Source organism: Ctenopharyngodon idella, chromosome 18 (assembly GCF_019924925.1).
Source record: "Ctenopharyngodon idella isolate HZGC_01 chromosome 18, HZGC01, whole genome shotgun sequence".
NCBI lineage: Eukaryota > Metazoa > Chordata > Actinopteri > Cypriniformes > Xenocyprididae > Ctenopharyngodon > Ctenopharyngodon idella.
The window spans coordinates 31,614,429-31,633,071 of record NC_067237.1 but is presented as its reverse complement, the minus strand read 5'-3'; the positions used below and the strand labels follow the sequence as shown (position 1 = coordinate 31,633,071).

Here is an 18,643-nt window from a genome sequence, read left to right as displayed (position 1 = left end):
CTCCACAGTTGGACATGTTATGCTGCAAGGATGTGTCTTCCGGGAGGGGGGACTTCTGTCACAGCTCCAGGGACTCTTAAGTCGGGTGCACACTGTGTGATTTATAATAGTCCTTTGCGATTGTTGATTTTCAGACTGTACGTTCATGATCCTCATGTCACACTGTGGGATCTCAGCTGTCATTTATGTCAGACTGTACGACAGTCAAGACGCGTTAAAAACAGACGCGCACTTGAAAACTTGCCCGGAGTTTTACATCATCAACCCATACAGGTTCGGTGACTGTGAGCTGCATTACATGCGGGACTGAAATGGTGGCTAACAAAGAAATTTCTAGCATTAATTTTGATCAAGCCTTGTCTTGAAAAACAAAGACAATTTGACGTTCATCGTAGGAGAAGTCACATTGCAGGACTGTGCGCCAAATCCTCTGACACTGCCAGAATTTCGTCTGAGGACAAATTTGATCGCAATGGTTATTAATTTAAACTAGAGATCAGAGACTACAGATTTTAGCCTATAGGAATCTCTTAGGATTCTCAAAATTTGTCTCAGACGCCCAAATCGTGGCCAAAATCTCAGTGTGTGCCACCCACCTTTAGGTTGCGTCCGAAAACTTAGGCAGCTGACTTGTTGCATCACTGACTTATCAGGCAATGACTTTGTAGGCAGCGTTTGCTGCCTTCAAAATTTGATCAGAGGAAGGTATCTCAGGAAATAGGAAGTGAAGCTAACATTGGATTCAGTCATGATGCCTTTCTACCTTGAAATGCATCCTCTGAAAGCAGCCTTTTTAAGCTTTCGGATGCAGCCTTATTGGGTTTTTTTTCCCCCTTTGGTTCCTGTTTCCCTGCTCTGTTTAGTTTCAGTTTTCTGGGTTACCTATTACCCATTTGTTTCAATGGTTATACTGTATATAGTTTGCACCTGTGTCTCATTATGTTCACCTTGTATTTATACTCCATTATGTTCAGTCCCTTGTCGGTTCTCGTTTATGATTTAATGTGGTCAGTGATTATCCCTGTGTGTTTACCTGTGTATTTTGAAATAAAGACTTTGTTCGTGCTTACCACATCATTACAATATCATTTCCATTATGTTTCTTCAAGATGATTCTATCTTTATTATTATTATTATTATTATTATTACTAAGATTACACAATGTACAAAACAATTAAGATTATGCAATATATAGAAAGGCTTTTCATAATAAATTAAGAATGAAAATGTGTAGGAATCTCATTTTAATTTATATTGCATTACTTCAAGATTCTATAGGACTGTGATCCATTCATATTATTATTACTATTATTATTATTATTACTTATAATTAATTTATCTGCACCTTTCCTACTCACAATTATTTATTTACAGTACATATATATTTTTGTCTTTTAATATAATATTAAATGACCGAAACTTTCTGTATTTTTAATGTTGTTGTTTTTATTAGCAGTAGTAATAATTATATGTGTATCTGATTAATAATATGTAAACAGTTATATGTCAACTTATATTTCTTATACACAGGGATGCTGTCTTGTCATCTTCCATTATTATCCACTACAGTCTCTGCACTCAACGCATTTGTGAATTGTGAATCTGTTACAGTTTTGTTCCATATCCATTTTCCCACTGCCCGACTCCAAATCTATTCTCTCACACATTGGACCTGCAGCTCCAATCCAATTCTGGTACCTGAAAGTAGAACTGGCAATTCAATCCTGAGGTATTGATTCCTTCAGTTGGGACCAGCTCTCAGCTCTGATAGCTGCTTGCGTTGCTCTTAACCTGATATGGCCATCAAAGCTTGACTGCGGGCGTATAGGCACATCTGGAGAAATCGCTATGCTAGCTCATTGTGGCTCATTGTGCTAGCGCTAGAGAAAGCATGATGCCGTCAGCACTAGCTCTGACTCTAGTGGTATCATCACCACAGAGTAGTTTTCAGTGAGGTGAAAGTGAGCTATTATACCCGAGAGTTAGCTTCATTTTCAAGTGCTAAAGCATGCAATAGACTCTACGGGTCGGGTTAAGCAGAGCCCCGTCACACAATGCTTTTCTGTAGAACTGATAACCTTAGATGGTCTGAAATGGGAGGTAAACAAGGGGATGTGAGTTTGGCGACTAGATTGAACTCTGGTGCTTTCACTGAAACATCTGTGGTGCTAAGAGTCAGTCGACTATCTATCTATCTATCTATCAAAAAACAGACAGACAGAAAGTAACAAAACATTCAAAACGACAATTTTTCATCACTTGCTTGCAAGTCTCATTTATTTCAGGTCAAAGGTCAATCCTCAGATCATAAAACAATCAAACTTAATAAAGTCTTAAAGAAGCCCATAAATGACACATGTAATTGCTTCATTAAAATATACTTATTAGTCTGAGAGTAATTTTATGTCTCTAAGCTCTCATTCAACACATCACTGAAAGGAAATCGCACATTTCGGGCTTAAATCTGAATGTCTCATGAAGCCAGTCTTGTCTAATTGCTTCTTTGAAGCAGTTTGAAAGAGTTCATGCAATATTTTTGGAACAGAAAATATCTTGCGAAATGATTTTTATTTAACACAGATGTGGTGCTAAAGACTTTCCGTAACAGCTCATTCATTTAAATCAGCTAAATTCAGCATGGGGATTGAAAAATATTCTGATAAACAATGCAATGATAAAGTGCCCATTAATATCACTTCAGGTGGATGTGGTCACATATACATTATCAATAAAGAAGAAATGCTTTGTCATGTCTTACATAAACAAACAGCACAGTATGAGGAACATCTGGTTAAGCCATTGTCTGTGAATGATTCCTTAATGAATACAAAGACACTTGTCTCAAGGAGCACTGCTTCATAACCATGACCTTTGGTAGAGACCCATAACGTAACAAAAATTCTGGTTGTAAAGTTGTAAAACACAAACACACCCACTCAGGATTTTAATTTATTCCTTTGCAACGGTAAAACAGACTGTCTAGCTCTGCTCTTCTTTAGTGCATTCTGACTTCAACTGCACCCAGGACTGGAAAAGAAGGAATAAACAGCAGCGAATTTCCAACTAACAACAGTGAAGGTATAGGAGAAATATAATTTATATATTTAAATATAATTTTTATAAAATTTCATTGAAATTTGATGTTTGATATTTCTTATAATATAAGATGTCCATATATAAATTCAGCTGAAATACATGGCTGTTGAAAGATGATTTTTGTTATCTTGACATTTTTATGGCGCTTCATAGGCCATTTGCTGCATGTACAAATGTTCAGTTGTTTAGCTAGATGAGAATGCTTTCCAAACATTTTATCTTGATGGGATTGTTTTACCCCACAATCTGCTGTGAAAATGAAAAACAATCATTTTAACTTTGAAGTACTGAAATTAAATTGAAACTGTTTGATCCATAAGAACAATTACGTGGCTTTTCTTTTTTGTCATGTGAATATGTTCAAGTGAACAATCATTTTTTAAATACTGAAAAATCTGGTGTTTTGTTGAAAAAGACCAAGTTGGATTCAAAGAAAAGATGAAAGACAATATAAGATGGTACAGTATTCTTTGGCTAAAATCAAACTGAGAACAGATTATTACTGATGCAGCATGAAATTCATCTTTTTTGTATGAAACAAAGCAGAAAATGGAGAAGAAATATGATAAACACCAATTGGACAGACTTAATGCAGAATTGAGGGAAAAAAATTAGTGTCCGTGTTTCAGATGTTTCTGACTGTTTTGTCCTGTTGTTGGAGGTTTCATGCATTTAACCCTTTCATGGACAAGAATGCATCTCAAAAAGCAGTATTACAGAAAAGGGTAAACTCAGTGACAGAGAAACAAAATATGGCAAAATTGAAAAATCTTTTGAACATTAGCCTGTGCATTTCATACACAGACTCAAGGACATGTACTGTGTATGTCAAAGACGTGCAGGAAGATGAATTATGGTATGCTTATGGTTGTTTACACTTTGTGTTTGTGGGTGTGTGTTGATCAGATGGGAAAGCGGCGCTTCTCAGGGTTGGAGGTGACCCTGATTGTGTTGTTTTCATTGGCGCTGGTGGTCGCTGTCGCATTGATCGTTGTACTGGCCACTGGGGAACCAGGGGTGATCAGAGAAGGTAGGTGATGAGATGCCAGTATTATCCCATTGAATGGCAACATACTGTACACTAATGCAGAGACACAAACACGCATGTATAAACTATTCGTGGATTAAAAAAAAAAAAAAAAAAATCACCCTATGTTCAATTAATTGTGATATTGTGACAAAATAACCAATATTATTTCCCTCTTTACAAGTTTAATATTTCATTCAATATAGTAGGAATGACCTGTATACTGTTTAACAGAGATATTAGACACAGCTTATTACCTCAAAAAAGCACTGTGGACTGAGGGCAAATGTATTGTCCAGTGGGACTGCAGCTCTTGAAGAGTAGTTTATTAACAACAAAAAACTGCGCCCGCCTCGTCAAGGACAGCGAGAAATGCGAGTCTTTGATGTTCCACTAAAATAAAACAAATATGTTCATCCTGATTTTTATCAAGGACACCCAGCAGTGAGAAAACCAAATGCAGAGACAGTGTACAGAGACATTGGTGAATGGCTCGCACGGGGACGAGGACTCAAGCACGCACAGACAGGGTTATTATGACAGCTGTCACTCTTAATTTCAATTTACCGCCCTGATGTTGGTCAAGTGGTTTATATTTAAAGGGAACAAATTGAGCCTAGGACAGCTGGATGGGTGGGGGAGTCTCTATGATTTCATGCATATGACCTTGTTTTAGGGGTACAGGGTACTGATGGAAATCAGGTTACAAAAGCTATATATATATATATGATGTGATCTATGAAAACCCATCACATGGTGAAATTTTACCTATCACGGGTTTCAATACCGTATGAAAGCTGGATTCGAGCCCTTTCCAAATCTGTTTTTACTTCTTTCATAAGTAAAGTAAAACTTTCAAAAGTTATGGTTAACTGAAGTCGACTGATCGCTCTGATTTTCAGGAAAGGAATTTTGAGAAAAACAGGTTTAAATAACTGTCACCCCCTTTTTTCGCACAGACATGAAAATGCACTATCCAAACATAAACTTCTATAACATTTTTTTTTTTTATTTCACTTTCATAATTTATTTCACTTTATTTCACTTCTACAATAATCTGACTAGTGTCTTCTTTAAAACAAGGCCAACCATAGACTATATTTCAAAGCATTCACTGTAAAACATTTTCAATGTGAGTTAACTCAACTTGAAGATAAGCTTTGTTTCAACTCAAAAATAGTCAAGACAACGCATTACTTTAAGTTAAAATTTAAACTTAAAGTAATGCATTGTCTTGACTATTTGTGAGTTGAAACAAAGATTATCTTCAAGTTGAGTTAACTTATGTTTAGTTGAGTTAACTTTTCATACATTTTATGAAGTAGACATCCTATTCAGAAGTAGTATGGGCAGTTTGGCAGTATTTGATTTGAATTCAACCTCTAATACATAATTAGAACATGTGTGTTCATTATAGCTCCTTGGTTCTCTTGTGCTCCGCCTTCTCACGATAACGTTGGTGGGAAATTTGCATTAATACACCTTCATTCTACATGTTATGTGGTTTATTTTGATAGGTGAACTGTCTTTGTAGTGTTAAGAGAGGGAAAGCTATGGCCGTTTTTTGTGTGTGTATGTGTGTGTGTGTGTGTTCTTAAACAGTAACGTTAAAGATAGCCATGCCACTATAAACCGCTAGTTTTCTGCACTTAACAGGTGAATTTTGCCAAGATATTTTCAGAGATGATAGACAAGATGTTATAGAATGATAATTTAATAAAAACCCAATTTTGACAAAAAAAAAACAAAACAAAAAAAAACATTCAACCTATTTTTTGACTTTACTGAAAATGTTCCATCGCAACATCCAACGGGTTTTCCCAGATCACATCACATATATTGTTTTTCTGCGAATATATATACATATATATATATATATATATATATATTGCGATATGAAAAAAATGTGAAAAAACATCACGTGTAGCAGGTTATAGGATCAATTTGATATGATTACATCAGATTGCATACTGGTCAATGATTACAAAATGATATCTGTCTGATTATGTAAGATGTACGTTTGAAGATTTCTGACCTTGTATATTTACGTTCTATGGCAATAAGCCAGAGTTTGGTTACTAGTGATTTTACAACAGTTAAGGTTTAAGGAAGGGGTTAAAATACCACAATGTTAAATAAATCAGATATAGGTTTACTTTTGCTATGCAATTCAACTGATGTGTGATAACACGTTTTTTTTTTGTTGTTTGTTTGTTTGTTTTTAAGTTATATAAAAACTTGAAATGTGTTTAAGTATTTGAACAATGTAAACAATGTTTTATTGAAAATGTAAAAATGCAGAAAGTTATGGTTAGCTTCAGGGGTAGGGTTATGTAGGGGGATAGAATATACAGTTTGTAAAACCATTACACATATGGAATGTCCTCATAATGCTAGGTGCACCTGTGTCTGTGTGAGTGCATTGGTTTAAGAGTGTGGGGTGGTTAAGCGCTGGCGGAAGAAGTGTGTCTTCAGCTGCTTCTTAAAAGATGTGTTGTTCTTAGCAGTTTGGGTGGAGGTTAGCAGCTCATTCCACCAGAGAGGGTGAAAATTTTGGAGAGTGACTTTTTGCCTCGTGAGGGAACAAAACGTCGCTCATTCATTGACCTGAGCTGGCGGGAGGGAGCATACAAATTTTTCAGTAGTGGGTGAGGTAGGGAGTTTCAGTGGTAGTCCTGAAAGCAGTGTTAGAACTTTAAATTTGATTCTGGCCACAACTGGGAGCCAGTGGAGTGAGATTAGTTAACATGGGTTCTCTGCACATGCTGCCGTGTTCTGGATCATCTGCAAAGGCTTAGTCATGCTGGTTGGAAGGCCTGCTAGAGCGAGTCCAGTCTTGAAATTACAAGCGCTAAAAAAATGTATCACACTTTTCACAAAATTATTAAACAGCACAACCGTTTTTGACATTGATAATAATGAGTAATGTTTTTCAAGCAGCAAATCGGCATATTAGAATGATTTCTGAAAGATCATATGACAGTGAAGACTGAAATGATGCTGAAAATTCAGCTTTGACATCACAGGAATAAATTACATTTTAAAATACATTCAAATAAATTATAACAATATTTCACAATATTACTGTTTTCACTGTATTTTGTTTAAAATCTGTATATCACAATGGTCATTTGCTTTTTTCCATTTGTCCCCAACTTCAGATTCAGGAACAGACATCGTCCCAGAATGTCCCAACATTCCAGAAGGAGAGAGAGTGGACTGTTTTCCAGATGGCAGTGCTTCCCAGGTAAACTGCAGTGTTCATGGCCTACATTCCATTAAAAAAAAAAAAAAAAAACTCCCAGCATGCTTTTCTGAGTCTTCCTGTGTGTCCTTACAGCAAAAGTGTTTAGAAAGAGCATGCTGTTGGAGCCCCCTGAATGAGACTAACGTCCCCTGGTGCTTCTTCTCCAAAAACCATGGCTACAGCGTGGTCAGCGAAAACAAGCCTGACAGTACACGTGAGTTCAGCCTGAGCCGAGACATTGATGTAATAAAACATTATGACACGTATCATTTGGGTTTAAGATAAGTCTTTGTATTACCGCTTTTGTCATGAGCCATTGTTACTTGTTACTTGGAATGGTGTGGCATAGTGGATCACCATGAGATATTACCATTGTACCCTTGAGCAAGGTTATATCAGGTGAATGGTCTCTTTTCATAATTCTATTATATGCCAATATTGTGTAAATCAAATTCCACTGACCCTGGTCTTGTGGTGATAAATAATGATTATCATTTATTCAAATAAATTGTTCAAGGCTTTAAAGGAAGGCACTTTTTTTTTTTTAATGTTTGCTTACCATTACTGTTGCTCATAATATGGGTTAGGGAATTTTAATAAACACCTTATACAACTTGCAAACATTTGTGCTATGGACATAAATGATAACTAGGGTGACCATATTTCTACTTGTGGAATATGGGATGAGTGAGCAAGGGGTTGGCAATATGACCATTTTATTTGTAAAATGAGAAATTTTATTTCACGATAATTATTGTTATATAAGAAAAGAAATTTACAAACAATACGACAAATACAATAGAGATACAACTTAAATAAACTTGTTTTTCAGATACAGTATGTTTATTTACCATGTATACAATTAACATTTTGTTGTTAGATTAACATATACGACAAATATGTAGTTAGGCTACTGTCCCTTTAAGACCGAATTCATGTGACGTCACCGTGGACCGTTATGACTGCGGTTACGCCCACTGAGTAGCAAAAGACTGAGAGGCAGCATTGGTTTTCAGCGTGAATGCCGCGAAAAACACACAAAACACATCCAAAACGGGAAAGAGCTCTGCGACTGACTGTACAAATAGCTTTGACACAAAATATGAGGTATATTTTTACAGACTGCTGAAAGCTACAGAAAAAAAGAAGCAAATAGGTTGCTGCAATTCACAGAAACAGCTGGACTCCAGGCAAAGAAACATGTTTTGCAGTTATCATTTTGTGTCAAAATGTTGGATTTTGGGGTAAAATCATACCCTATATATTGTATTGTTATATATTGTGTTGACAACTCATCAATTTAATATTTACCATCTTATATTCTGCATAATTGGGTGTTTTTAAATAAACACTGACAAAAACTATACAAGTTTTAGGGCTGGACGATATATATATAACATTGATATAAGTGATAGCTCCGATTTAGACCTATAAAGCGTTCACAGGCCGATTTGCTTTATGTATTTCCCCGGCGTCGAAATCAGGCACATATAAATGTCAGGAAACACGTTTTTTTTTGACATGTCATAAGGAACACTTTCGAGCCCAACCTTTAGTGTAATCGTTTGTTTTACTCGCATTTTCGCAGTTTCCTCTATTAAATCCAGTCATCCAGCAGGTTCTTTTGCCACTCAGTCCAGCTGAGGGAGCGCGTTCCGGCGGGAAAGTCACGTCTATGCATACCCTCTATACTGACACATAACCGGTTTTCACCCACCTGTTTACGTCCACTTAAGCCATAACCGACTGTATTTACATGCGATACTCCACACGATGGACATTTTGGCAACTATGTGTGCATTTGACCATTCGGGTGCAATGAGAACTGATCGCGTGCTGAGAGAACTGGATCGCTTGCAAGGAAAAAGAGAGAGAGCGCGTCTGGTGTGTGTCATTCAGCATGATTCCTCTTATCCCGCCTTCACTAACGGCAAGTTAATAGATAACGAATTGTGATTGGATGGTAATTTTGTTCTACGACGAATTTGATTGGGCTGTTCTCGCGTGACAGAACATTACTACTACTACTCGTTCTATCAGTCATAACGAAATTTTAGGAAAGATGACAAATGGGACAAAACATGATTTTTTTCTTAATAAATCGGGACACTAAAAATATGAAATATGGGACTGTCCCGGAAAACCGTCTGGTCACCCCCAAATCATTTGGATTGTTGCGGAGAGGTTTGCCTTTACTTTTCTAAGCGATCATCCCGTTGACATTGAATGATTTTCTAGGATTAACACAACTCGCATTTCTTTCAGAAACTGCACAAATCTACTTTCCATTGTACGCTGTAAAAATTATTTTTCAAAATTGTGAATGAAACAGATTATTGGAGTGTTTTACAAGAAAACTCTTTACAATAAGGTTTCATTTGTTATCATTAGTTAACATGAACTAAGAATGAACAACACTTCTACAGCATTTATTAATCTTAGCTGATGTTAATTTCAACATTTTATACCTTTTTTAAATTTTCAAAAGTTGCATTTTTTAACATTAATGTATGAACTAACATAAACAAGTTTAATCAATGTTGCAGCAAATGTATTGCTCACTATTAGTTCGTGTTAGTTAATGCATTAACCAATGCTAACAAATGAGACCATATTAAAGTGTCATCAAAAATATTATTTCAGTTTTTCTACTTCAAAATTTCATGGTTTAATTCAGCGTGTTTTTTCCCCGTGTTTTTGTAATTGTTTATGAAATTTACTAGAACTTTTTGTCAGTGTACTTTGAAAAGTTTGTATTTGACCATGTAGCAAGTAGAGCAGATAATTCACCAAGACCTCATGGAAAATGTTTTGTTGTAGATGTTGAGGCACAGCTGACGAGAATGGATGCGCCATCTCTATTTGGAGCTGATATTAAAGAGTTGACCTTCTACGCTGAAATGCAGACAGAAAACCGCCTTCGATTTAAGGTCTGTTTATAAACTGACACAAATAGCCACGCCTTCATGTCAGTGTAAACACATTTATAATGGCGTGCATGATCTTTGTTACCAGATCACTGATGCAAAGCAAGCCAGGTATGAGGTTCCTCACGAGCATGTGCAGTCGCTCCCTTCCAGCTCTCCCACCGGACCCCTAAAATACAGACTGGAGCTGATCCATAAGCCCTTCGGACTGAGAGTTTGGAGAACATCTCCTGAAAAAATCCTGTGAGTGCAGTCCACTTGGGAGCTTTCCATCTTTTCTCTTCCCTTTCACACAGTGATCATATGTTGACTCTTTGTGAGCTCAGTGCATAGCTAACAATGCAGCACATAATCATTTTAAAGTGGTTCTTTGACTAAATGAAGAGCAATCACAATAACACCAAAAAAGACAGAGTGTAGAGACATGAATAGAATGAGGGATTCCGAAGAGGTCTGAAAGAAGCCTAAAGCAATGCAAACAAGCTTTTTGTAAGCCAGTCTTCGTCTCACTGTCTACATGCTGTTGATAGAAATTGTTTTGTTTCCTTTTGTTATTGTCTGCTGTCGTCTGTGGGTTTTTGTGCACAGTTGCAAATGACAGGCAGGTAAATGGCCAGTCTAGATTCCTAGTTCTTACACATGTTCAAGTTGAATTTGATCGTTTTTAAGTCACAGTGACTATCAGGCCTGCTTTATGCCTGTTGCATCTGTCACATAAGAAATGTATATTCATTTTGGGGGCCTTTTTAAAGAAATATTAAAGAAAGCAGGGCTCTTTTTAATATATATTATTATAATATATTTGCAGTATACTTGTAGACATGCAATGTATGATGCTTAAAGGGTTAGTTCACCCAAAAAAATAAAATTATGTCATTAATTACTCACCCTCATGTCATTCCAACCCAGTAAGACTTTCGTTCATCTTCAAAACACAAATAAAGATCTTTTTGATGAAATCTGAGAGCTTTCTGTCCCTCCATAGACAGCTACATAACCACTTTGATGCTTCAAAAAGTTCATAAAGAGACCATAAAACTAATCCATATGAATTGACCGGTTTAATCCAAATTTTCTGAAAAGACTTGTTTGCTTTATATGATTGAATTTAGGCTTTTATTCACATATAAACATCGATCAGCGAACATAAACAGAAGCTCAACCTTCTCCTCAAACCTGCTTCATGTGCGAGAACAAACCTCTTCTGGAGGCTCAAACGTGCTGCATAACACATGAGAACGAACCTCACTGGTCAAGTCAAGAGAACATGCTTGAGCTTCCGTTTACACAACTGATGTGTGAGTTGATGAATGTTTATATGTGAAAAAAAAGCCTGTTCATCATATAAAGCGATCGAGTCTCTAAACCACTCAATTCATATGGATTAGTTTTTACGTAGATGTCTATGGAGGGACAGAAAGCTCTCAGATTTCATCAAACAGATCTTCATTTGTGTTCCGAAGATGAACGAAAGTCTTATGGGTTTGGAACGACATGAGTAAATGATGGCAGAATTTTCATTTTTGGGTGAACTAACCCTTTAAGTAGGGCTGGGTATTGACACAATTTTCACGATTCGATTCAATTTCTATTTGCATGCTTTCGATTCGATTACGATTCAATTCAATATCAATTATTTTGGATGTAGTATATCAGTATATCTCTCAACTAATGCTGTAAACTACACATGGGAGTCAGTTGGTACTACTTTACTATAATATTGAAGGTTAAAATTAACTTACTAGGTACAAATATGCCTACAGATATGATGTATACGACATCTAAACAGAAACACTTTGGTTTCCAGAACAAGGGAGCCAAATCTGAGAACTAAAACCATTGAGTTAATCCATCCTGGTGTCTGTGAGCTCCACTCAGATAAATATACAAACACTTAAATTACACTCACTTATGTATTTTTATAATAAATGAAGTTTAGAATTACATAATCATATTTCTACTCCAATTCGTTTTTTTGAAATATAAACATTTAAATCGTGGCTGTCATAACTGATTTATTCAAACATGCATTAAATATTAAAGAACATTATATTGAATATGTAACGGTGCATATCATAAAGCTGCTTTCTAGAGTTCACTTTTGTAGCTGACTAATGAGTTTATGGTCACTGAATGTTTTTCTGAGGTAAATGTGACGTTACGTGACATTGTTTACAAGCTGTTTTATTGACGTCTTTCCGCGGTTGAAACACTGATTGAGCTATTACAAGAGACATGATATGGATTTCGGTATGTTGTCCTGTGTATTTTAACATACCTTCAGATGTTTAGTCATGTTTATTTCGCGCTGTAACTGGTATTAAAGGGGAGGAGAGGATGTTCACATGCGCTCCGTGCTGCCGCTTCTCTTTAACTGAGGCGCTAAAGCGATCTGTCACGTCACATTAAACAGCGCCAAAACGGTACTTATTTTTTGAATCTCATAATAAGATGGACGTAATTTGAAATCTGAGACTTTGCTTCATATGAAAAGTAACAAAGCACAAAGATCATTGCGATTTATTGGATGGGAGGCGCACTACACGTTGTTCATTCATCAACTGAAAACAGACTAGACTAATCGATTCTTGGGATTTAAGAATGGATATCGGTTCGTAAAAATGAGAATCGATTAAAATCGAGAAATCAATATTTTTTACCTAGCCCTACCTTTAAGTAAATTAATTAATTTAGCAATTGCCTATTTACTATTTAAAATGGCAGTTTCCAAAAAAGTGCCTTAGTTATCAACAAACTGACAACTATTTTATAATTTTTGGCAGGTATCAAAGGAAATACTCAGTGTAGTAAGCTAGACATCATTTTATTTCCATTACAAAGCTACAGTTCTGTTTTAACACTGTGAAAGCTCAGCGTGTGACTGCTGTTGCAATGCTCAAACACTGCAGATGCAAGATGGGTGAAACAGACCTTATACGTACATCACATGATCTGAATTAGATGCTGCTTTCTTTATTAAAACTTTCAATATAGCAGGATTGCCCATTAATAAATGGGTCTTGTTTCCAAAGAATAGGGAACCACAGTCATCAAAAGCCACATTTGCCTTTAGCTACGTGACTTTTGTTGTTTGTATGCGTGTTGCAATGATTTAATGATTCAGTAATCTTTTATCTCCTGAACTGTATTAATGATTATGGCTTTAATCACAGGAATGCATGATTCATATAGAGGTTTCAGCATATTGGTATTTCTTAAGATGTGTTTATGTGTAATATGCTGATTAACCTTATCTCTAGTGATATTATTTTTAAAACTCCAAGTAGAAGTTTAGATAAGAAGTTGCATATGTCACAGAATGATTAATAGCTGTGGTTTTGAGAATAGGTTGTCATTTTCCTTACGTTACAGAAGATTATCCATCCGATCCATCTGCCAGTCAATTGTGTATTCATGTGGTTTAGACATGCATTTTAGGGAAGGGATGCACCGATGTATCGGCCGCCGATATTTATTGGCCGATTTTTGCTCAATTTACAACCATTGGCATATCGGCTGTGGCAGGAAAAAGGCCGATATAACAAACCGATGGTTTGACCAAAACTTTACTGATGTTTTATTAAGTTTATTGCGTCCGTTTTCACTCCAAACACATCACCACAAAAGCTAAACGTTATAGAGCACAAGGAGTGCACATTAAACTCTCTCTCTCCACTGCATTATCATCAACATACAGCGAATTACTCAAAAACACTTATTACAACTAACAGTTAACAAATACATACAGATCTTATGCCTTTTCGGGGGATGCTTAATAAACGGACAAACTTTAAATCTGCAAAATATCTCTGAAGAACTGCTTGCTCTTCTTGTCAGTCCGTAGACTAGAACACCCGTCAAAATTAGAGTCCCGCCTTAGTAAAGGAGACAGTGCAGATCTCATACATATTTAAACTTACAAAAAATATTAAAATGTATACGAAATCAAATTAGAAGATTAATCACAATAAAGTCTGTTACAATAAAGAAGGATTATAATTTATACAGTGAAGAATATGCAGTGCTATTTTACATTTGTTTACTTTATTTCTGTACCTGAAAACTTTTAAACCTACCTAAAAAGCACTGTTTATTTCAAATGTATCTTTGTTCTGTTGTCTTTATGTAGGCCTGCTGAATGTTAAATGGATCCAATCCATGTTCATTAAAAATTATTTGATGATGCAGCAATAAACCTGCTAGTATATTTTAATGCAGGTGTTTTTGAACTTTGCTTATTTAAAACATGATCAAAATACTATATATTTTGATGACAAAATTTCAAATAAGAGAGGAAGTGACAAATATCGGTATTGGTATAGGCCAATAATTGTTTGTTAAAATCGGTATCGCCCCCAAAAAAATCATATCGGTGCATCCCTAATTTTAAGTGTTTTTGGACCCCTCTTGATGACATGCTAGAAGGGTGAATCAATTCTTGACAGGTTTCATGACATTCACCCACAAACTGAACTGTGATGCAGGATTTATATAAACTTACTCTTTACAACATTTCTGACTTTCTTGCTCCGTCAGGTTTGACACAACCCTCGGGCCGCTGGTTTTTGCTGATCAGTACCTTCAGCTCTCGGCTAAACTCCCCTCTCACAATATTTATGGATTAGGAGAGCATGTCCATCAGACCTTCCTCCATGACACCAACTGGAGGACCTGGCCTATTTTCACAAGAGATGCTTTTCCCAATGGCGTGAGTCATAACATTTTATATACCAGTATGACTTACTTTCTTCACTGGAATACAAAGTTTTTGAGGAATCCTGGCCACTCTGGAATGAAGGACTGAGGATGTCAAACTTCTAAAAGGATGCAAAATCATAATAAAATAATTATAGTAGTTCATACACAACCTAAGAAATGAATCAGTGTGAACAACATAGCTACTTTTCTGAGGAGATCTAGGGCAGTTATCAAGATTTTCAGTGAATAACAGCTTAAGTATGATGTCAGATGACTTAGAATATAATGCATGAGTAATATATTGTGTTCCAGAGAAGAAATGAGGATGAGTAAATGATGACAGAATTGTCATTTTTGGTGAACTTTTCCTTTAATGAGCTATTTCTAACTGATCTGACTCATAAATTACTTTTGTTGGTATAACCCAATGTAATCAGGTTCAATTTTTCGTATTAACATGAAATTATTAAAACAATTCATTTAAATATTTTACATGAAGCACATTGTTTAGGTTACTTAAAACATTTTTACAGTGCAGCACTTCTGTGTAGGATTAGCCTGGCATTTGTGTTTCAAGATCATGAGACATAACTGTTTTAAATTGTCTCATAAATTGATTAAAAGTTTGAAATTTACCATTACAAACCTTAATGCCTTTTCCTTCCCCAGGGCACACACAACCTGTATGGCCACTACCCCTATTTGACATGTCTGGAAGATGAGAGCGGCCAATCCATTGGTGTTTTCCTCATGAACAGCAATGCTATGGGTAAACAGTTGTTTTATTTTGTCATTGGAATTGCTTTTTTGGCATTTCTGGTCACAAACATGAGCTTTTGCCTTGGGCTAAAGTCATAATCTTTAACAGCATGATTTGTGATGTCTGTGCACAGCATATATAGAGCGTCTAGATTTGCTTGTGTGTTTGGAATGGTTGCTTTTGCTTAAGGTTAGTGAATTAGGGCAATTTAAGTTGTTTATGTCTGTCTGTTCATGTCTGTGCGCAGAGGTGACTATCCAGCCTGCTCCGGCTGTAACCTTCCGGACTATTGGAGGGGTTTTGGACTTCTACATCCTGGTTGGAGACACACCGGAGGCAGTGGTGGACGAATTCACAAAGGTGAGCGGTGCTGTCGGATATAAATAGAAACACCAGTGACACTTGTGGCCGAAATTGTAAACATTTTGGTAATGCTTTTTCATTTTGGATAGAGACATGGTGTGGTGGGCAGTACACATGCTAGGACATGTGGCACAGTGGAAGGATGTGGGCAACCCAAGTCATGTTATTTTCTGTCATGTTATGATCACCATGATCTCAAAAATACTTGATTCTGGTTGGTCAGTTATAGTATTCTGCAGTCAAATTTATTTGATTTTTTTGTGGAAATTGACAGCTAAACTATATTATAAATTATAAACTTTATAAATACTATTTTAGGAATGTTTATTTCTATTAAATTTACATAAAATATATATAAAAAAATAAATAAATAAAATTGATTGCACAATTTTCTGGAATACTTGATTTTGATTGGTCATTTGCGGCATACTGCAGTCAAATGTTTTTGTACAGTATAATAACCATTAAATGTTATGTTATTACTTACAAATGTTATTAAATTCAAAGTTAAAACTATTATGAAATATAATCATAACAATATTATAAGTCATTGTCACTTGTATTGCTCCGCACTCTCTTTCTGCTCACATAATACTAACTAACCCTAACAAATTCAAATCACATCGTTATTTCATGTCCATATCAGGGTTATTATTAGTAACTAAAGCTAGACTTAAAACTAAAACCAAAACCATAAAACAAATGTTACTTTAAATAAAATAAACATAAGCTGATATATAAAATAAACTTTTAAAGAATATGGGTCAATGACGTGACGGGTCATTTTTTGTCCAAAGGCCTTAATAATAATAAAAAACAAAGATATGACATCCAAAGTATGTAATGTAGTACAACTAGATCTCTTTTATTGAATTTCAAAGGTTTTAATTATATTTTGCTACATTTGCTACATATGATTTTGAAGTGTCAAAAGGTCATTCGGTTTAACCGAAGGCCAATACAGCCATTTCATTTGTGATTAAAATATCTAAACATGTCATAAATGTATATATATTTTTTTATTCTGGCATGATTTTATGACATCATATATTAACATAGTGCCAAATGGTATTAAAATTATGTGTAGAAGTCGTTGCTTTGTTATGAGAAAGAATGTCCGGAAAAATGAATTTCATCGATGTCATTCGGAGTAACCAATATAAAGAGACCATTTTGGATCAAGTCATGCGGTCAGTATCATGTGACAGGATGTGACATCATTCAGAGGACCACATGGTCGTGAAGCAAAATAACTAACTCTCTTTGAAAAATTCATGTTTTCACTTGCTCATACGCATGTCCCGAAACATCAGGTCATTTGGTACAACCGCTATAAAACATGGAACATGTTGTAATATTTTAAAAACTAAATATTAAATACTAAATTACTAAATATAAAATGTTTGATTGTCCTTTTGCTATCTAGCTAGCAAGCTAACTAGCTAGATATCAGCCTGTTAGCATTGTTTGAAATCGTCATTCGGTATAACCAAAAGTGTAAAACCGAAATTTTGGTTAAACCGAATGACTTTTTTGGTGAGAAAATTTGTCCATATTGTAAAAAATTACTGAAGCAGTGTTAACTGATTATAAAAACCACATAATCTCATTGTTAACACTTAAATCTTCAAAATGAATTATATCTTGATAAATAAATAAATATATATATATATATATATATATATATATATATAAAAAATAAACTTTTTTTTAGGTAGTTGCCAATAATGTTTTATTTTCTTTGTAGTACTAAATCTGAAATAAAAATGGATATGAACTGTATAGACATAATAATTAATAATAATAATAATAATAATAGTAATAATAATAATGATGACAAAAACACACAACAAAATTACTAAAACTTTAACTCAATTTAAAGTGAAAAATATAATATTAACAACTAATTCACAATTTTTAAAAAAAACTAAGAATGATAGTAAAATTGCACTGGACCATTCATTTATTTATTGGTAAGTAGCCGTAATAAGCAGTCAGCCAGTCGTTATTGTAAAATAAACCCTGGTAAGGTGATCAGGATCCAAAACTTTATCCTTGCTAATTGATGTTGTCTCGTGCTGAAGGTTGAAGTAAAAATCATATAGGCCCAGATGAAACCTCCAGATTAGCCTGAGGGAGTCCTGTGATGTTCAGCATGTTTAACATTGCTTTATGTGTCTACAGCTGATTGGCAGGCCTTTCATCCCTCCATACTGGTCTCTGGGCTTCCAGCTCTCTCGCTGGGACTATGGCAGCCTGGACGAGGTGAAGAAAGTTGTGGAGAGGACCCGACTGGCCGGCCTTCCGTATGTAAGTGCCAGGAACAGAAGGAGGGTCCTCGCTTTGTTCTACAAAACTTGATTCCACCCAGCACTTCAAAGCCACGATTGAGAGCACAGACCAAAGCTTTATAAATAATATCTTCACATGCGTGAATTTCACCTGTATATGCAGTTAGAAACGTTTAGCACCTTATGGTTGGGTTTTAATTGCTGAAAGATGTATTGAAGCTCAATGTTTGATGT

The 18,643-nt window shown here is 35.5% G+C and overlaps 1 protein-coding gene across 1 annotated transcript in view; it reads left to right on the top strand.

The window, feature by feature from the left end:
- The first annotated feature begins 2,926 nt into the window (after positions 1-2,926).
- Positions 2,927-18,643, top strand: part of LOC127499478 (sucrase-isomaltase, intestinal-like) — a 63,443-nt gene continuing 47,726 nt past the window's right edge. Inside the window, exons 1-10 of the mRNA XM_051869827.1 lie at positions 2,927-3,078; positions 4,003-4,126; positions 7,285-7,370; positions 7,464-7,584; positions 10,191-10,300; positions 10,386-10,540; positions 14,834-15,005; positions 15,665-15,764; positions 16,003-16,115; positions 18,303-18,428. Coding sequence (XP_051725787.1) covers positions 4,003-4,126; positions 7,285-7,370; positions 7,464-7,584; positions 10,191-10,300; positions 10,386-10,540; positions 14,834-15,005; positions 15,665-15,764; positions 16,003-16,115; positions 18,303-18,428 — 1,107 coding nt within the window. The 5' untranslated portion in view covers positions 2,927-3,078. The remainder of the gene's footprint in view (positions 3,079-4,002; positions 4,127-7,284; positions 7,371-7,463; positions 7,585-10,190; positions 10,301-10,385; positions 10,541-14,833; positions 15,006-15,664; positions 15,765-16,002; positions 16,116-18,302; positions 18,429-18,643) is intronic.